Raw genomic sequence first — 15402 nt, 5'->3', positions numbered from 1 at the left:
TGTTGGCCTGGCATCAGCACTGCGAGGCCCCCAGTCCCCAGGTTGTGCTGTACTTGACACTTGTCACAGCTCCTCTGGTCCAAAGCCCGCAAAGCCCGTGAAATCCTGGAACTGCCTGCCCGGCTCACACCACCTGCCTGGGGTGGGCTCCAAGTGCAAGGCCTCACTTCATGCAGCTGTAGGGTTGGTTCTTCAGCATGACAGGTTTATCACGGGGTGACACTCATGCAGCGCCCATTTCAAGTATACAGTTAGTGGCATTCAGGGTGCTAACCCCACTAATTCCAGAACGTACTGCCCCCAGCAGCAGCCCCACATTTCCAAGCCGCCCCCCCTTCGCCACTCCCCACGGCCCCCAGCGGCTACCATCCACTCCGTGTGTCCAAGCGTTCCCCTTCTGGACGCTTCAAATGAGTGGCCGTGACGCTGGGGTGGCGTGACAGCGGGAACCCGGCACATTGGGCCTCAAGTCCCCGATGTGGTTCCCAGGCCAGGATGTCTGGCCTGCAGCCCGCCTGCATGGAGGGCCTTCCTTCATGGTGGGACGTGAAGGTGGCCACCTGCCCTGCGCAGCGGGCCTCTGGGGGGTTCGCTGTGCTCCCAGGGCGAGCTGGGGGGTGGCGGGCACAGCTGAGTCCCTGCCCCCTGGGCCTCGGCTGCCAGCTAGGGGGCTCCTGGGGGTCTTGCTTGCCCCCAGCAGCCCCGGGGCGGTAACGGCACCCCGTGCGTGCTTTCCAGAACCAGCTGCTGACGAAAGGCATGGTGATTCTGCGGGACAAGATCCGCTTCTATGAGGGTGAGTGGTGGCCCCGCAGCTGGGACCGAGTGTGGGCCGTGCTGCTGCTGGGAAGCTTGACCTGTGGCCCCAGGGCTCGGGGTGGGGGGCAGCAGGGCAGCCAGGCCAGAATCTGATCCTAGGAGGGAACCTTATTGGGAAGAGCATCCCCCCTCCCGCACCCCTGCAATAGAGCCCAGGAGGGCTGAGATATCGGGTGGAGGCCCTGGCTCCCCTCACTGCCCCGGGGCCTCTGGCGCCTGAACCCCGTCCCAGCAACATCTCCGGGGACCCAGGAGCCTGTGCTGAGGCCTGTTCCGTGCGAGGCCCCGTGCTGAGCTCAGGCTCCACCAGCGTCTGTTGAGCGTCTTCTCTACACCAGGCACTTGCTCGCTCTGTGCTCCACCGTCCTGGGTGTTGGCCAGCTGCTGACTCCTTGGATCCCCAACGTCCGGGCCAAGGAGATAGCATCACTGTAGCCACTGCACATACAGGGAAACTGAGGCACCAGCCTGGTTCTACTACTGCTTCAGGTTTTTCCTTGAGTTTACTCGGATCCTAGGGTGAAGGGGTGGTAGCCCACAGCACAGAGGAGGACCCCCTGGCCAGCGGAGGAACTCAGGGCAGCATGTCCCCTGCGCTTCCTATACCCCTCCTTGTATCGGGCAGAGGCTCGGAGACAGGAGCCTGGGAGGGGAGGGAGAGGCCCAGGCTGGCTTCCTGGAGGAGGCGGCAGCTGAGCCAGCAGGGCAGGGTGGTGAGGCTCTGGCACCTGGTGGAGACGCCCTCCCACGCCCCTCTCCTTACTTGGCACATTCCAGAAGTGCCTGTGCCACCCACCGGCTCTGGCCCAGGGGAGCCGGGATCTTCAGAGAAGAGAAGCTTTGTGCAGCTCAGGAGAGCCCGCCTGCAGCGGCTGTGTCGGCCAGGCCACCAGCGGGGAGTGCCGGCGCCGTCCAGCCTCCCCAGGCCTCAGGGACGGGCACGGAGCCCCAGTCTGGGAGCCACAGGGCCTGGCCTGCCCTTGCCCTCCCGCCACAGGCCTGAGCCTCAGCGTCCCCATCCCAGCGCTGTGGGGTTGGATGGGCCCCACCCGCCTGCTCACTACGGGTCAGGCCCCAGGTAGCCTCTGGGGGCTCGGAGATGGAGGAGATCCAGCCCTGCCTGGCAGGGACCGACGGCCCAACTAGGGACACAGATGTGGGCCAGACGGTGACAGTTCAGCATGCCGAACGTCAGGCTGAAGGGAGGGCCCGGGGAAGGAAAGGTTAGCTCCGTCTTGGCAGTCAGGGAGGACTACACGGAAATGGTGGCCCTAGAGCCAGGCCTCAAAACGCAGTCTGTTCGGGAGGAAGTTCGGCCCCCCTCAGTCCATGCCGTGGGGACATAGCCAGCACCACACCCCAAGGGGTGGCCTTTGGAGCCTGCCCCGTCCACCTCCTGCCCCGGTGTGGCTCCCAGGGCAGCTCTCGAGACAATTCCTGTGGCCAGCAGTGTCCTCAACGGTGCCTCTGCTGGAGGGCGACAGGGGGCCTTGTGGGCAGCCCCAGGACCTTGCCGCCTACCCCGTTCCAGCCTCCACCCGGGCCTTGGACATGAGCTCCCGGGCCCAGTGATTCCTGGAAATGGGAGACCTGGAGTCTCCCTCCGGGGCTGCATGTGGGTCTGTGGTCTTGGAGCGTGGCTCACAGGAGTGGGCTCCGGCTGCCCCCAGGATGGCTCCTCGGTTGTCAGATGCTCCAGGACTCTGGGGAGGAGCTCGGGGGCTCCTGCAGGCTCCAGGCCCTAGGCCCGGGCCTCCCTCGTCCCGCAGGAATCCCAGCCTATTATAGGCCATTTGGCCAAACCGCACAGTGGCCACGGCCCTGACTCCTCCGGGCCGTCCTCCTGGCCGCCTGGCCTCCTCGGAGCCCCCGCTGCAGCCTTTTCTGCTGCCTTGTGGTCATCACGGGGCTGAGACCGGGGCCAAGATCAGCCTGGTGCCCTCCGGCCTCCCCGGCTGATCAAGGGAGACGGATGAGAACCTGGCTTCTGCTGAGCTTCAGCACGGACGCGGCCCAGCTGCGCCCACCAGTGGCCGTGCCTGTGGCCTGCTCTCCGCGAGCCTGCCGCCCTGTGCGCGCAAGGACGGTCATCACGCCCGTCGTCAGAGGATCACACACTGAGGCTCCAGTCGCAGGACTCCCCTGGGGTCCTCCAGCGAGCAGAGAGGGCTCCAGCACTGTGCCACCTGAAACTGTAACCCCCCACAGCCCTGCCGCCCCTTCGCCGGTGCCCCTAGACCTCAGCCCGCGGGAGACCGCAGCCAGTGGGCGAGGCCGTGCTTCCCGGCCTCTCGGTCAGCGTGCGGCTCTGACGGGGCCTGGCGTCCGTGTTTGACAACATGTGCTTTCCGCAGCGTTTCCACCCCGCGGCCTGGCCCATGCCCAGAGCCACCCCACGGCCGGCCCCGGGAACTGAGCCGCCTTTCTTCTTGCCAGGGGTGGCAGGGACCTGAAGGGACTTTTGTACGGGCAGAGCTCCACGGGCGGCGGCCCCCACCCCTCCCGGGTTCTGCGGAGCTAGGTGCGGGCCCCAGGACTGGCTGCTGCCCCAGAGCCCTGGTGCCAGCGGATGGGCCGCACACGGAGGCCCCGCCACCGTCGGATGGGCTGCCTGGGGCGCCCCCTGGGCCCCGCGGAGCCCCCGCAGCCCCACAGATCTGGGCCTTTGTGGATGGAAGGTGTGGGGCCCAGAGCCCAAAGAAAGTAAGACAGGAGGCGAAGGCCTTTATCTGCCCCCCCCCCGGGTCCCTTGGGAGCCTCGAGGCTGTCCCCTGCGAGCAGTACTTGGGGAGGCAGCCAGCCTGTGGCACTTCACCCCCCTCACCCAGAGACACCCCTGCACCCCCTTTTATCTAGCCGGTCACTAGCCTGGCTTCCGGGGGGGGGGGCGTCCCACCTCGCAGCAGGGGCCTTGGCAACACGAGCCGGGACCTGCTTATCCCAGACCCAGCAGGGCTTCATCCCCGCTGGGAGGGCCCAGGCTTCTGCACTTTGTGTTTCCTGGGGGAGCCCAAAGCCAGCCTGTGTCCTCCTCCCTCGGGGGCTGCACAGGCGCCCAGAGCTTGACCAAAGGCCTGCCCTCCACACATCTGCTTGTGCGGCTCCCACCCTGAGGGTGTCCATCCTGGCAAACCCAGCCGCCTCCATCAGTTTGGATGGCACCTCCTCCAGGAAGCTCTCCCTGCCTCATCCTCTTCACTTGTCTGCTTTTGCCCTACCTGGGACATGCTGTTCTTGGACGCCATCTCCCTGGCCCCCCAGATCCCACCTCGGGCAGCCCAGGGTGACAGGGACCAGGGCCCTGGAGGAAAAAGACCTGAATCTCAGAGGCTCTGTCTTTTCATCTGCCCACTGAAGTCACCCCTTCCTTCCACGGGCAGACAACGCCATTCGAGGTCCTGCTTCCCCGTCCTGTGACAGGTCCCCGGTGCCCAGCGTCAGTGCTCTGTAAACATCGGTGTGGGCAGATGGACTCCCCGCCTGCTGGGGGGTCACATGGGACTCGGGGGGAGGGGAGGACGAGGCTGAGAAGGGGATGGGAGCCTCCAGCCAGTGCTAGCCAGTGCCGCCTCCACCCTGGGCCCCGTCACGGGGACCCTGTCACAGCTCACCTCATCCCCGTGGCCCTGGGAAGTTGGCCCCTGCACTGTCCTGCTTTATTGACGGGGAAATTGAGGCACAGGGAGGCCACACAGCGGACCCCAGGCCATGGGGCTGCCAAGTGCTGGGGGTGGGGGGCCTTCCAAGGCCTGGAGCCCGGCCCACAGCTCCTGTGTCCTCCTGCACACGGGAGAGAGGACGGGGTAGGGGCGGTGAGCAGCGACGGCTGCCTGTGCCCACAGGACAGAAACTGCTGGACTCGCTGGCAGAGACCTGGGATTTTTTCTTCAGTGACGTGCTGCCCACGCTGCAGGCCATCTTCTACCCGGTGCAGGTGAGGGGCCCCCAGCTGCGGGACACCCGGGACCCAGGTCATGGCCCGACCCGGTCACGGGCATGTCCCTGGGCGTCTCAGAACGAGTTTCCCTCCCACAATTGGGAAATAAGGACATTCCCCTGGTACAGGCCCGTGAAGCCCTGAGCAGTGCGTGGTAGGCCCTGCCCAGCACACAGTAGGGCCTCGGCGTGGGGCAGGAGCCTCCCCTCAGGACCGGGGCTGTCCAGGGAGTGGGACGAGGTGGAAGGGGGGCCCCGAGGGTCAGTGGGGCCCGGACCTGTGGATGCGGGGGGAGGCAGGGGTCTCGTGACGGCAGCAGGGCGGGGGACGCGGCACTCTGTCTGCAGGGCAAGGAGCCGTCGGTGCGCCAGCTGGCCCTGCTGCACTTCCGGAACACCATCACCCTGAGCGTGAAGCTGGAGGACGCGCTGGCCCGCACCCACGCCCGCGTGCCCCCCGCCATCGTCCAGATGCTGCTGGTGCTGCAGGTGGGTGGGGGCCCGTGGAGGCGCGTCTCCGGGCACCAGGCCAGGCCCCCCAGAGGCAGAGCCTGAGACTCATTCGGGTCTACGTGGCACATCCGTGGGGATGCTTCTCAGGAAAAACCTGTGAGGGGAGAGGGAAGCAGGTGGAGCCCGGGAGGTGCTGGGGGAAGGTGAGCGTTCAGGACAGGCCTGGCCTCCACCTGGTTCCCTGGGGAGCCCAGGGTGTCCCTCATGGGCAGGGGCTGCCGTGCCTTCACGCCCCGCTCCAGTCCGTCGTCGGGGCTGTTGGCCGCCTCCCCACGGTGGTTCCAGAGGTTTCTGTGCAAGTGGCTCTCACCCTCCAGGGCAGCTTCAAGAAGGCGGCAGCTGCAAGGTGTTGGCGGCCACCCTCCAGCCCCTGGGAGTGAGTGGCCTGCCTGAGACCGCAGAGGGGCTGACGGGCCACCAGCCTGTGCCGCAAACATGGCATTTTGCGAACGGCCGCATCTCCGGCCCCGTGATGGGCACAGTGTCCCGCAGTTTCCGCACTGTGGCGGGACAAGGCTAGGGACCGTCAGCCGCCCCATGGTACAGGCAGGGTGTAGAGTCCTCGTCCATCCAGGGCTGATGAGGCCTGTCCTCGCCTGCGTCTTACGAGGCGAGGACAGGTCAGTGTTCTGTATCCCCCGAGCATGTGGGTGCCCTTCTAAAGTAGGGTCTGCGAGGCTGGTCTGGGGTCTGGGGCAGCCAGTGAAGGTTCCAGAGCAGGGAAGGGCTGAAGAATGTGGAGGTCTAGGGGTCGATGGACTGTACTGGGTGGGAGCTGGTGCCGGGCCTGCCACGGATTTGGAAGGATTTTCGGGGCCCCTGGCTGGGTGGAAATGGGACCTCAAGACTGTGTCTCAGCCTCTTTCCTCACCTGTGCAACAGTGAAACCGCCTGCCTGCAGGGCACGTTCCAGCACTTAGGGGGTTAAACCCGGTGTAAAGCCCCTGGTGGTACTTCTGGGAACTCAGTGGCTGGACCGAGATTTAGAACCAGGAAGGGGGTCCCACCTTGATCCCAAGAACACAGGTAGGTGGGGGCCAGGCTGGGGCAGTGCCACCCCCTGGTGGCCTCTCTGCCTCACACAGCTTCCCAGGCTTGGCCCTGCGGCCTCCAAGACTTGCCCTCCTGCCCCCACCCCCTACCCATGGGTACAGCCCTGGCCGCACGCCTGTGCTATTGCACCACTCCCTGCCCGGCCTGCACGTTGAAGGAGCTTGTCTCATGCCCCCGGTGCCCTTGTCCCCACTGCTTTCCCGTCCCAAATGGATCTAATGTCACAGCTGCTGGTGAGCATGTGCTGGGGACCAATCGTGCTCCCTGTGCTTCTCCAGCAGAGTGACCGTTCTCCTTCCCAGGCCCCGGGGCAGCAACTGTGCATCGGAGTGCCTGCCAGGCATGCAGCCCCTGGTCCCCCATTCTCTTCCTGTGCACCCAGGGGCAGAGACAGACATCCTTTGTAGGTCTCAGGAGTGAAGCAGTGTGAAGCTCACGGAATGGCCCAGCTGAGCGGAAGCATCGTGGTCATCCTTGCCACTGTTGCTGGGGGTGGAGGAGGCTCCCGGGAACGTGGGGTCCTGCATGGCAACTTAGAACCCCACTGCCCAGATCTCTGGGGTCTGTAGTGATGGCTCCTCTTTCGTTCCTGCTGTTAGGGATTCACATCCTCTGTTTTAGTCAGCCTAGCTGGAGGCTTAGAGACGTTGCTGGTCTTTCCAAGGAGCAGCTTGGGGTTGCGTTGATTATCTCTGAGGCTTTCCTGTCTTCGGCTCGCTGACTTCTACTCTTATTATATTTGTTCTGCTTTCTTCGAACTTTGTTTGCTCTTCCTTTTTCTAGTCTCCTGAAATAGAAGCTTAGATTATTGGCTTTCGGCTTTCTCTGTCCTAGTATATTCATTTGATGCTACAGCTTCCCTCAGGGCACGGCCTCCAGTGCATTCACTGTGTTTTCATGTTCATTTCACCCAAAACATTTTATTTACTTATTCATGAGAGATACACAGAGAGAGGCAGAGACAAGCAGAGGGGAAGCAGGCTCCATGCAGGGAGCCCGATGTGGGACACTTGATCCTGGGTCTCCAGGATCAGGCCCCGGGCCGAAGGCAGGTGCTCAACCGCTGAGCCATCTGGGCATCCCTCACCAGAAACATTTTAGTTGTTAAGATTTCTTCTTCAACCCATGGGTTATTTCAAAGCAAGTCAGTTGTTTCATCTGCACGTATTTGGGGATCTCCTGGTTGTCTTCCTGTTCTGAGTCCTGGCTTCATGCTCCTGTGGTCTGAGAGCAGGCACTGTAGGATTTTGGTCCTTGTCGATGTGTGAAGGTGTATCTCACGGCCCCGAACGTGGCCAGACCTGGCAGGTGTCCCACGGGAGCTGCGGATGCGTGTTCTGCCATTGTCGGGGGAGAGCAGTCTGCTGGTGATGAGATCCAGTCAATTGGGGGTAGCATTGAGTTCCATGTGTCCTTCCCGAGTTTCTGCCCACTGGTCTGTCTCCGTGCAGGTTGAGGTCCCCCACCATGAGTGGATTCACGGCCCCTCCCGTGGCTCTAGCAGTTTGCCTCACCTGGCCGGACGCTCTGTTATTAGGTGCAGGCACCTTAGGGGTTGTCATGCCATCCCAGAGAGTTGACCTTTGTATCATTATGTCATGACTTTCGTGACTCCTGATGACGCTCCTTGGGCCAGAGTCCACCCTGTCTGAAGTAACTTGGCTGCTCCTGCCCTCCTGAGACTGCCATCAGCGTGGCACGGCTCTCAACCCTCTGCTTCTATTTATTTTTATTTATTTTTTTAGAGAAAGAGAGAACTCTAAGCAGGCTCCCTGCCCTGCACGGAGCCCAGTGAGGGGCTTGATCCCATGACGCTGAGATCGTGACCTGAGCCAAAATCAGAATTCGAACCCTTCACTGACAGAGCCCTCCAGGCACCCCTCACCCCTTTACGTTTAGTCTGTGGGTCTCTCGTAGGCGGTGTGACTGTCTGTAGCTGTCATCTGACGTCCTAAGGGTGTCATGTGCTGTGAGCCAGCAGCAGCCCCCTGGGGAGGGATGTTGTCCCCTCATTCCTTCAGACAGTGACTCCGTGAGCGCTCACTGGAGCCCGACTGTGCCAGCCCTCTGCCGGGGATGCTGGGGCACCAGCTTGCACCCCGTCAGCAACACCCAGGCTGTCCTCCGGGCGGCTGCCTTCCTCAGGCTCTGGCTCTGATGGAACCAGAGGAGGTGGAGCTCCCTTCAGAGCTCGGATGAGGGGGGTCAGGGAGGAGGTGGACAGCTGGCAGGGCCGGGCGGCAGTGTGGAGAGGATGGGGGGCAGCCTCCCTGGGGCAAGGAGCAAGGGCCCCCAGGGTGGTGCTGCTGTCGCTCAGTGAGGTCAGCTGGTGCGTCCCCCAGGACTGCCCAGAGCCTCTGGGAGGCCAGTGCGTGGCTTTGGGGTTGGGGTTGGGGTTGGGGGACTCTCTTCCGAAGGGCAGAGTACAGGTTTCTCAACCTGGTGTGGCCACAGGGTGTCACAATCTTTCAGGCCACTCCAGCTGCCATGTGCAGAGGGCAGCCTCGAGGGTGTCAAAGCAGGGAGGGACAGACACCCCGACTCAGGAGGGCTGGGAAGGGAGGTCACCACAGGCTCGGATGGGGGCCAGAAACCCGGGGGTCTGGCTGTTGGTGGTGACTGTTGAGCTCAGTCTGACTGGGCCGGGCAGGCGAGGAACAGGCTGTCCGGCGACCACCCTCCTCCCTCCCTCTCTTGCAGGGGGTGCACGAGTCCCGGGGCGTGACCAAGGACTACTTGCGGCTGGAGACGCTGATCCAGAAGGTGGTGTCACCCTACCTGGGCACCTACGGCCTCTATTCCAGCGAGGGCCCCTTCACACATTCCTGCATCCTGGGTAGGGCTTGACTGGGCCGTGGGCGGGGAGCTGGGTAACCTCTGGCCCCATCCACCGCTGCCCGGGCCCCCCAGGGAATCCAGCCATCCAGGCCCCCCAGGGAATAGACGGCCAGAACCAGATCCCACTGGGAATGGGCTTTTCTGTCAGGCACAGACCGGTCCCAAGCATTCACCAGCCCTGCTGTGTGCAGGGACCTGGTAGGCCGACGCCACACACGGCGACGTGATGACTCCCCTAAAGCCCGGCAGAGGCTTCTGTGTTCCCAGTGAGGTCCCATCCGAGTTCGGTCCTGAAAGTCAAGAGTTGGCCAGCAGAGGGCACAAGCATGTGCAAAGGCCCAGAGCCCAAGGAACCCAGCTTGTTTGGGGATTGCAGGGGTGGGGCTGCCTGGCCTGAAGGGCAGAAGCCAGCCACGTGGCTCCTTTAACACATGCCCCATTGCTTCATTGGGCTCAGTAAACCGCGTCTGCTGTGCCCCGGCCCCTGTTCTTGGCCCTGGGGGGTCTCCACAGACCAAGCCCCAACCACGTGGGCTCTTACCACCAGGGACCAAGCAAATGAGAGTCCAAGGGGCTCCAGGAAGGGCCTGGAACACACGGGTGCCTGGGTTTGCCAAGTGGCTGCTGCCCACCCGGCCCCTGGCCTCCCGGGCCTAACACCTCGTCTGTCTGTCTCTGCAGAGAAGCACTTCCTGCGCCGCTCCCGCTCAGGGGACGTTCTGGCCAAGAACCCCGTGGTGCGCTCCAAGAGCTACAACACCCCGCTGCTGAACCCCGTGGCGGAGCACGAGGCCGAGGGTGCAGCAGCCGGTGGGCCTGGCATCCGCAGGCACTCGGTCTCGGAGATGACGTCCTTCCCCGAGCCCCAGGGTTTCTCCGACTCGCCTGGCCAGGGCCCCGCCGGGGCCTTCAGACCGTCTCCGGTGCCCCAGTCGGGGCCGTGCCCCAGCAGACTGTACCCACCCAGCCAGCCCCCTGAGCCTGGCCCAGGCGCGGCCCACGGCTCCCCGCCCTCCTCCAGTCCAGAGAACCTGGTGGACCAGATCCTGGAATCCGTGGACTCCGATTCGGAAGGGATCTTCATTGACTTTGGCCGGGCCCGTGGCTCTGGCGCATCGGAGTTCGAGGGGGCCGGGGGTCGGCAGAGCATTGTGTGAGGGCCCCGAGTTTTTACTGCCCCCGTGTGTGTGCCTGTGGGGTGCATGTGTGCAAGAGGTTTTTTTACTCTTTCCTGTGGGCGCCAGCCACTTTGCCATTTCCTGAGTCTGTCGGAAAAACCACCACCACCCCAGCCCCCAGCCCCGCTCCGTGCTGGGGCCTCTTGGCTGCTCCACCTGCCTCACAGGTCACCAGGTCCGCTGGGCAGCCGTGTGTGCATGGAACAGACATTGCCACCGCCCCCAGCCTGCCCCGGCCCGCCAGTGTCCACCCCCGTGGACACCGAACCCTGTGGCTCAGCCGGGCCTCCAGAATGATCCCCAGAGCAATGGGGGTCGGTCACAGACCTGCCTAACCCCCTTCCCGTTTGCCTCAGGCCACAGCGTGACCTGTGTGTGCCTGTCCCAGACCCTCGAGCCACCCGTCCTTGCTCTGCCCGGGGCGGCTGGCCGTGGGCAGGAAGAGGATGGAATAAAACCTGTCTGCCCCGATCCCGAGCTCATGTCTGTGATGCCAGGCCCCAGACCTTCTTCCCCGGGGCTCACCCCCAGATCTCACATCTCGGTCCCAGGGCAGGTTGCTGGGGCCCAGTTCCTCTGCCCCATCCTGATAGTGGGGCTCAGAGGCCCCGAAAAGGAAGAGCTGGAAAGCGGGGTAGCCTCTTAGGAGTGGCTGGGACTGTGGCAGGAAGGGCACACGCATAGGGTCAGGGATGGGCACGGCCACCAGCGAGGGAAGAGCACATGAGGTTTCTTGTGGGCCAGGTGGGGATGTTTCTCATCCGGTTGGAAGGCAACCCCCTGCCCCATTCAAAGGGCTCACCCCTCGAGTTCATCTCTTGGAGGTGGGGAGGGGGCCCCATGGGATGGGGGCTGGAAAGTGCTGTGCACTGGGTGGTCAGGAGGGGAGGCTCACTGATGGCGACACAGGGCCCGCCAGCCATGGGGATCTGCGCGAGGAGCCGTCTGCGTATCTCCTAGGAGACCCAGCCAGGAGCCCCGCTTCAGCTCGGGGCACAGATGTGCCGTGGGGCGGCCGGCCAGGAGGAGCTCTGGCTTGTCATCTGTGGACAAGATGGGAATGTACTGACTTCAGGAGCTCCGCGCCCCGCCCCCCCGCCCCGGCACTTGGAAGGTGCTCCAGGAACAGGTGGGCGGCCCCGAGTAGGGGGCAGCCGGGCAGCTGGGAGGACAAGAGTGAGCAACCCCAGCCTCAGGGGAACTGGGCCGGAAGCCTGTTCCAGGTCGGAGAACTAACGAGAAGGGCCACTCGGCTGGGCCAATGGGGCTGAGATCCCTGAACTGCCTTCCTTGGCTCCCAGCTCCTTCCTGGAACCCAGGATAGGTCTGGAGCCAGCTAATGGATTGGGATGGGGGGTGATGACCATCAGCAGGGTCCCCTCCAGGCAGAAGAGCCAGGCCAAGGCCAGAAATGGCAGGGACCTGTGTGGCTCTGCCCTCACCGGGGGGCTGGGCCCTCTATTCTGTGCCCACCTCCTAGTGTTAAGGGCTCCCTTGCAGAGGTCTGGGCATCCCAGGCCCCTGGGGATTCTGGTGGCACCTGCTAGCACAGGGGCTCACGGCCAGGTGTGGCCTTTGTCTGTGGGGACCCCGGAGCTCTGACAAATACTGCCCTGGGCAGAGGGAGACCCCATACGCCAGCCTGTGGTGCCTCACCTGTGATGGGGAAGGTGAACCCCCGGGAGGGTGGGTGCAGAGCGTGGGTCCTGAAGAAGTGGAGGGGCTGCCCCCAGGACCCCCCCCTTAGAGGAGCAGCTTATCACCTGGGCTGGGAGCAGGTCTAGCAGCCTTGTTCAAAACACATTTAAGGTAAACCGAAACATCTTGTCATAAATGGGTAAATGACATGAAAACTCAGGACCAGAGGTCACATAATTTAAAGGACCAGCTTCTGCTTCCTCCCCCCAATCCACAGAACGTCTCACGTACAGATGTGTGGGCCTTGGCCTTGGATGAAGCACCAGCATCCCTTCCGAGAACCAAACTTTCTTACGATGAAGGCCACATCCCCGGTCAGGTCTCACTTTGGCCGCCAGGGAGCTCAGGCCAGGCCCCAAGCTGGCTGCGGCCAGTGCAAGCCTGCGGCCCAGGAGCCTGCTGTCCTACCCCACCCCACCTGCCACCCCTAGTCCCTCCACCTGTTCCCTCCACGGGACTCGTCACTGTAATTTCAGGGGCAGACACGGGACGTGGGGCTGGAACCTTCTACGGTGCAGGCATTCTAGATGTGGAGAAGCCCGTACCTCTGCAGCCCCAAGCCGTGGAAGAGACCTGGGCCCGGGAAGGGGCCCCGGGGCTTCGAGCTCCTGGGAGACCCGCTCAGAGGGGTCTGTGATTAGTCCGACCCCCACGAGGAGGCCGCCTGTCCTGTCCCCGCCGAGCCCCAGCCACAGGTCAGCGAGCCTGTGGAACGTTCACTATTCGTGGTTGGTCCGCCCACGGCATCACCAGGGAACCTTCCCCATGGGCTGGGCTGTGAGAACCCACCTTATGTTTCTGTCTTCGTTGTAGGTTCTCGGGACACTCTCTGGCCCCTGCGTGGGGCTTGGGGATCTCGGGCCCAGCCTGCACCTGCCAATGCGGACTCTGCGTCTCAGCCAGCCCCCAGGGGACCCGCGTGCCGTGACCCGCACCAGACACCGGCAGCCCTCCGTCCCGAGGCGGGTGCTCCAAGGGTTTGAAGTGAGAAGTCCCGCTAAGCATCAAAGTCAGTAGCGCTTCGGGCAGAAACTCGCCCAAAAGCAGGTGATGGAGCCGGAGGGTGGTGGGAACGGGGCGCCCGCTCTATCCCGCAGCCTCAGCCGATGAAGAGGATGGTGGCGGGGGTGCAGGGGGACAGAGGGCCACACAGCGGGAAATCTGGGAGAAACCGACAAAGCTGTCTTAAACGATTCAACCCGGGAACCCCATGTCCGCGCTGCAGAGGGGGTCCCGCTCTCCGTCTCGGGGTGCTGCCTCGGTCTGTGTGACTCCTTGGGGCACCTGCGAAGCCCGTCTAGCACGTCCTTAGAATGGCGCTTTTACAAGAAAACACAGATGACGAGGGGAGGTGCACGCTACTGACGCCCCACATCCCCGCCGTCTGCAGAACGTGTCAGTGGCGGCGCCCCGGTCGGAGCCACAGCCAGATCTCACGCGGGCCCATACCCCCCTGCCCACTTGTCAGGACCTGAAGTGACATTTCAGGTCGCAGCACCCCCTGGGTGTGACGTGAGCCTGTGTGATCGCTGCTGGGGACAGACGCTGGGCGCTGCTCCTGGGCCCGGGCTCCGCCGACCGTGCGCTTCTCAGGAGGGACGCTAATGACGCTGCTGTCCTTCCGTCCGGTGCATCAGCTCAGGGAGCTGAGGACTGGCGCTCCAGCCCCTGTGGCTCACCTCTGAGGGCGGGGGGGGGGGGGGGGGACTCAGGGCACCCTCCCCTGGGAGCCCCCCACCGTGTGGCCCTGTTCAGGGCGCTCCCTGGCTTCCTCCATGGGGGCCGCCGGCCTCCCCTTCCTGCCAGAGTCGCCGGGACCCAGCGCTTGGGAGTGACAGGTGCCCCACCTGTCACCCTTGATGCCGCCTCACCCTCCTGCCTGTATCGCTGCCCCCGCCCGGCTGGGCTGCCTCCCTCCCCAGCTGCACCCCCGGGGCAGCCAGGGAGGCTGCTCCACAGCACGGGGGCTGCCCCCCGTTGCCCTCCCGGAGCCCCCCGCAGCTGCCTGCTGCCCTGGGCCTGGTGCGGAAGGCCCTCCACGGGGGCGCCTCTCTAGGCCGCCTCTGGCTGGGGCTCCCCACATCGACTCCCTCCTCCATGCATGTGCAGCACATGCACACCCCTGCGTGCACACCCCTGCGTGCATACCCCTGCGTGCATATGCACATGTGTGCACACACACTCCCCTCCCTGAGGCCCTTTGCTGCTTCCCACCGCTGCCTGCACCCCTCATTCTCTGCTTTCCCTGAGCCGGACCCCTCTGCCTGGCGTACTTCAAGATTCCCTGAGTGCAAGATGCTCCCTGGTTTCCCTGAGGGGAAACCTGGCCAAGCCTCCCCTGGCACCCCCACCCTCACCCCCCTTCCTAAGGCCTGTGACATTCCCACGACACCGTGGGCCCCGGGAAGGCAGGCCTGGGCTAACCCGGCTGAAGACACTGGGAGCTCCATGGCCCCGACTGCCTCCCTCACCTGCACCCGTGGAATCCAGGAGGGGTGAGGCTAAAATGAGGAGGGTCCCCTCCTGGAAGAAGACACAGGACCAGGATGGGAAGAGTGGGCAGCTGGGGCCCAGGCCCCAAAGCAAGGCCCCCTCCTTCATCACATTCTCCATGAACAAGCCCAGTGCACCAGAGCATCCGGGAACTGAGGGGCTTTCACGGACCTCCCACGGGGAGGGGAGGTGGGGTCGGGGGGAAGGGGGGCTGCAGGAGAGAGTTTCCACCTCCCACCCCCCTGCACACACCTCTGCATTCCCTGCTGGAACTCAGGTTCCCCTGGAGGTCATGCTCATCTATGCAGACACTAATGCACGCATGCATACGTGTGTCTCTGTCTCTGTCTCTCTTTGTCTCTGTCTCTACCTCTCTACCTCTGTCTCTCTGTCTCTGTAACGCCAATGGCACTAAACCATCCTGGCCCTGCCCCCTCGGCATCTTCCTTGTTTTCTGGCAGAAAAGGTCAGCTCGGTCCCTTGGTCCCAGGCTTCCAAACCCAGCCTGTCGCCCTTCCTAACAAGCAAAGGCCCTTTTGGCCGCCAGGACCCACCCACTTTGGGAGGCAGGAGAACCGGAGGTGGAGAAAGCCACCTCCAGGGACCGGGAGAATTTTACAGCAGCAGCTGTCCTGGCCCCCAGGAACTTGACGCTCTTGCTCTGGGCCAGCGCCCGCGTCGTCCTCCCATCCCCACCCCTGTCCCTGTCCCTGGGGCTGCCTGCTACCACGAATCCCATTTCACAGGCGACAGGACAGAGGCTCCAAGAGGTGTGAGGCCGGCTATGGTCCCTCGGCTGAGAGGGCGGCCGTGCCAGGGCCCTGTCACACCTCGGTCCCACTGCAGAGCTCTGGTGGCTGCTGGCCAGAGCATT

At 63.9% G+C, this 15402-nt stretch overlaps 1 protein-coding gene across 6 annotated transcripts in view; it reads left to right on the top strand.

Annotated features, from left to right (window-relative positions):
* Positions 1–10808, top strand: part of PRR5 (proline rich 5) — a 48502-nt gene extending 37694 nt beyond the window's left edge. For 5 of the 6 annotated variants that reach the window (XM_072843586.1, XM_072843585.1, XM_072843588.1 and 2 more), the window contains 5 exons: positions 739–796; positions 4662–4753; positions 5104–5244; positions 9022–9157; positions 9841–10808. In XM_072843586.1, coding sequence (XP_072699687.1) covers positions 739–796; positions 4662–4753; positions 5104–5244; positions 9022–9157; positions 9841–10316 — 903 coding nt within the window. In that variant the 3' untranslated portion in view covers positions 10317–10808. Of the gene's footprint in view, positions 1–738; positions 797–1157; positions 1309–4661; positions 4754–5103; positions 5245–9021; positions 9158–9840 lie in introns of all 6 variants that reach the window. The other variant, XM_072843587.1, reaches the window with a different exon arrangement.
* The last annotated feature ends 4594 nt before the right edge of the window (positions 10809–15402 follow it).

This window comes from Canis lupus, chromosome 11 (assembly GCF_048164855.1).
Source record: "Canis lupus baileyi chromosome 11, mCanLup2.hap1, whole genome shotgun sequence".
In the NCBI taxonomy this organism is placed as follows: Eukaryota; Metazoa; Chordata; class Mammalia; order Carnivora; family Canidae; genus Canis; species Canis lupus.
Note: the sequence above shows the minus strand (reverse complement) of the source record. Positions and strands in the feature narration are given on the sequence as shown.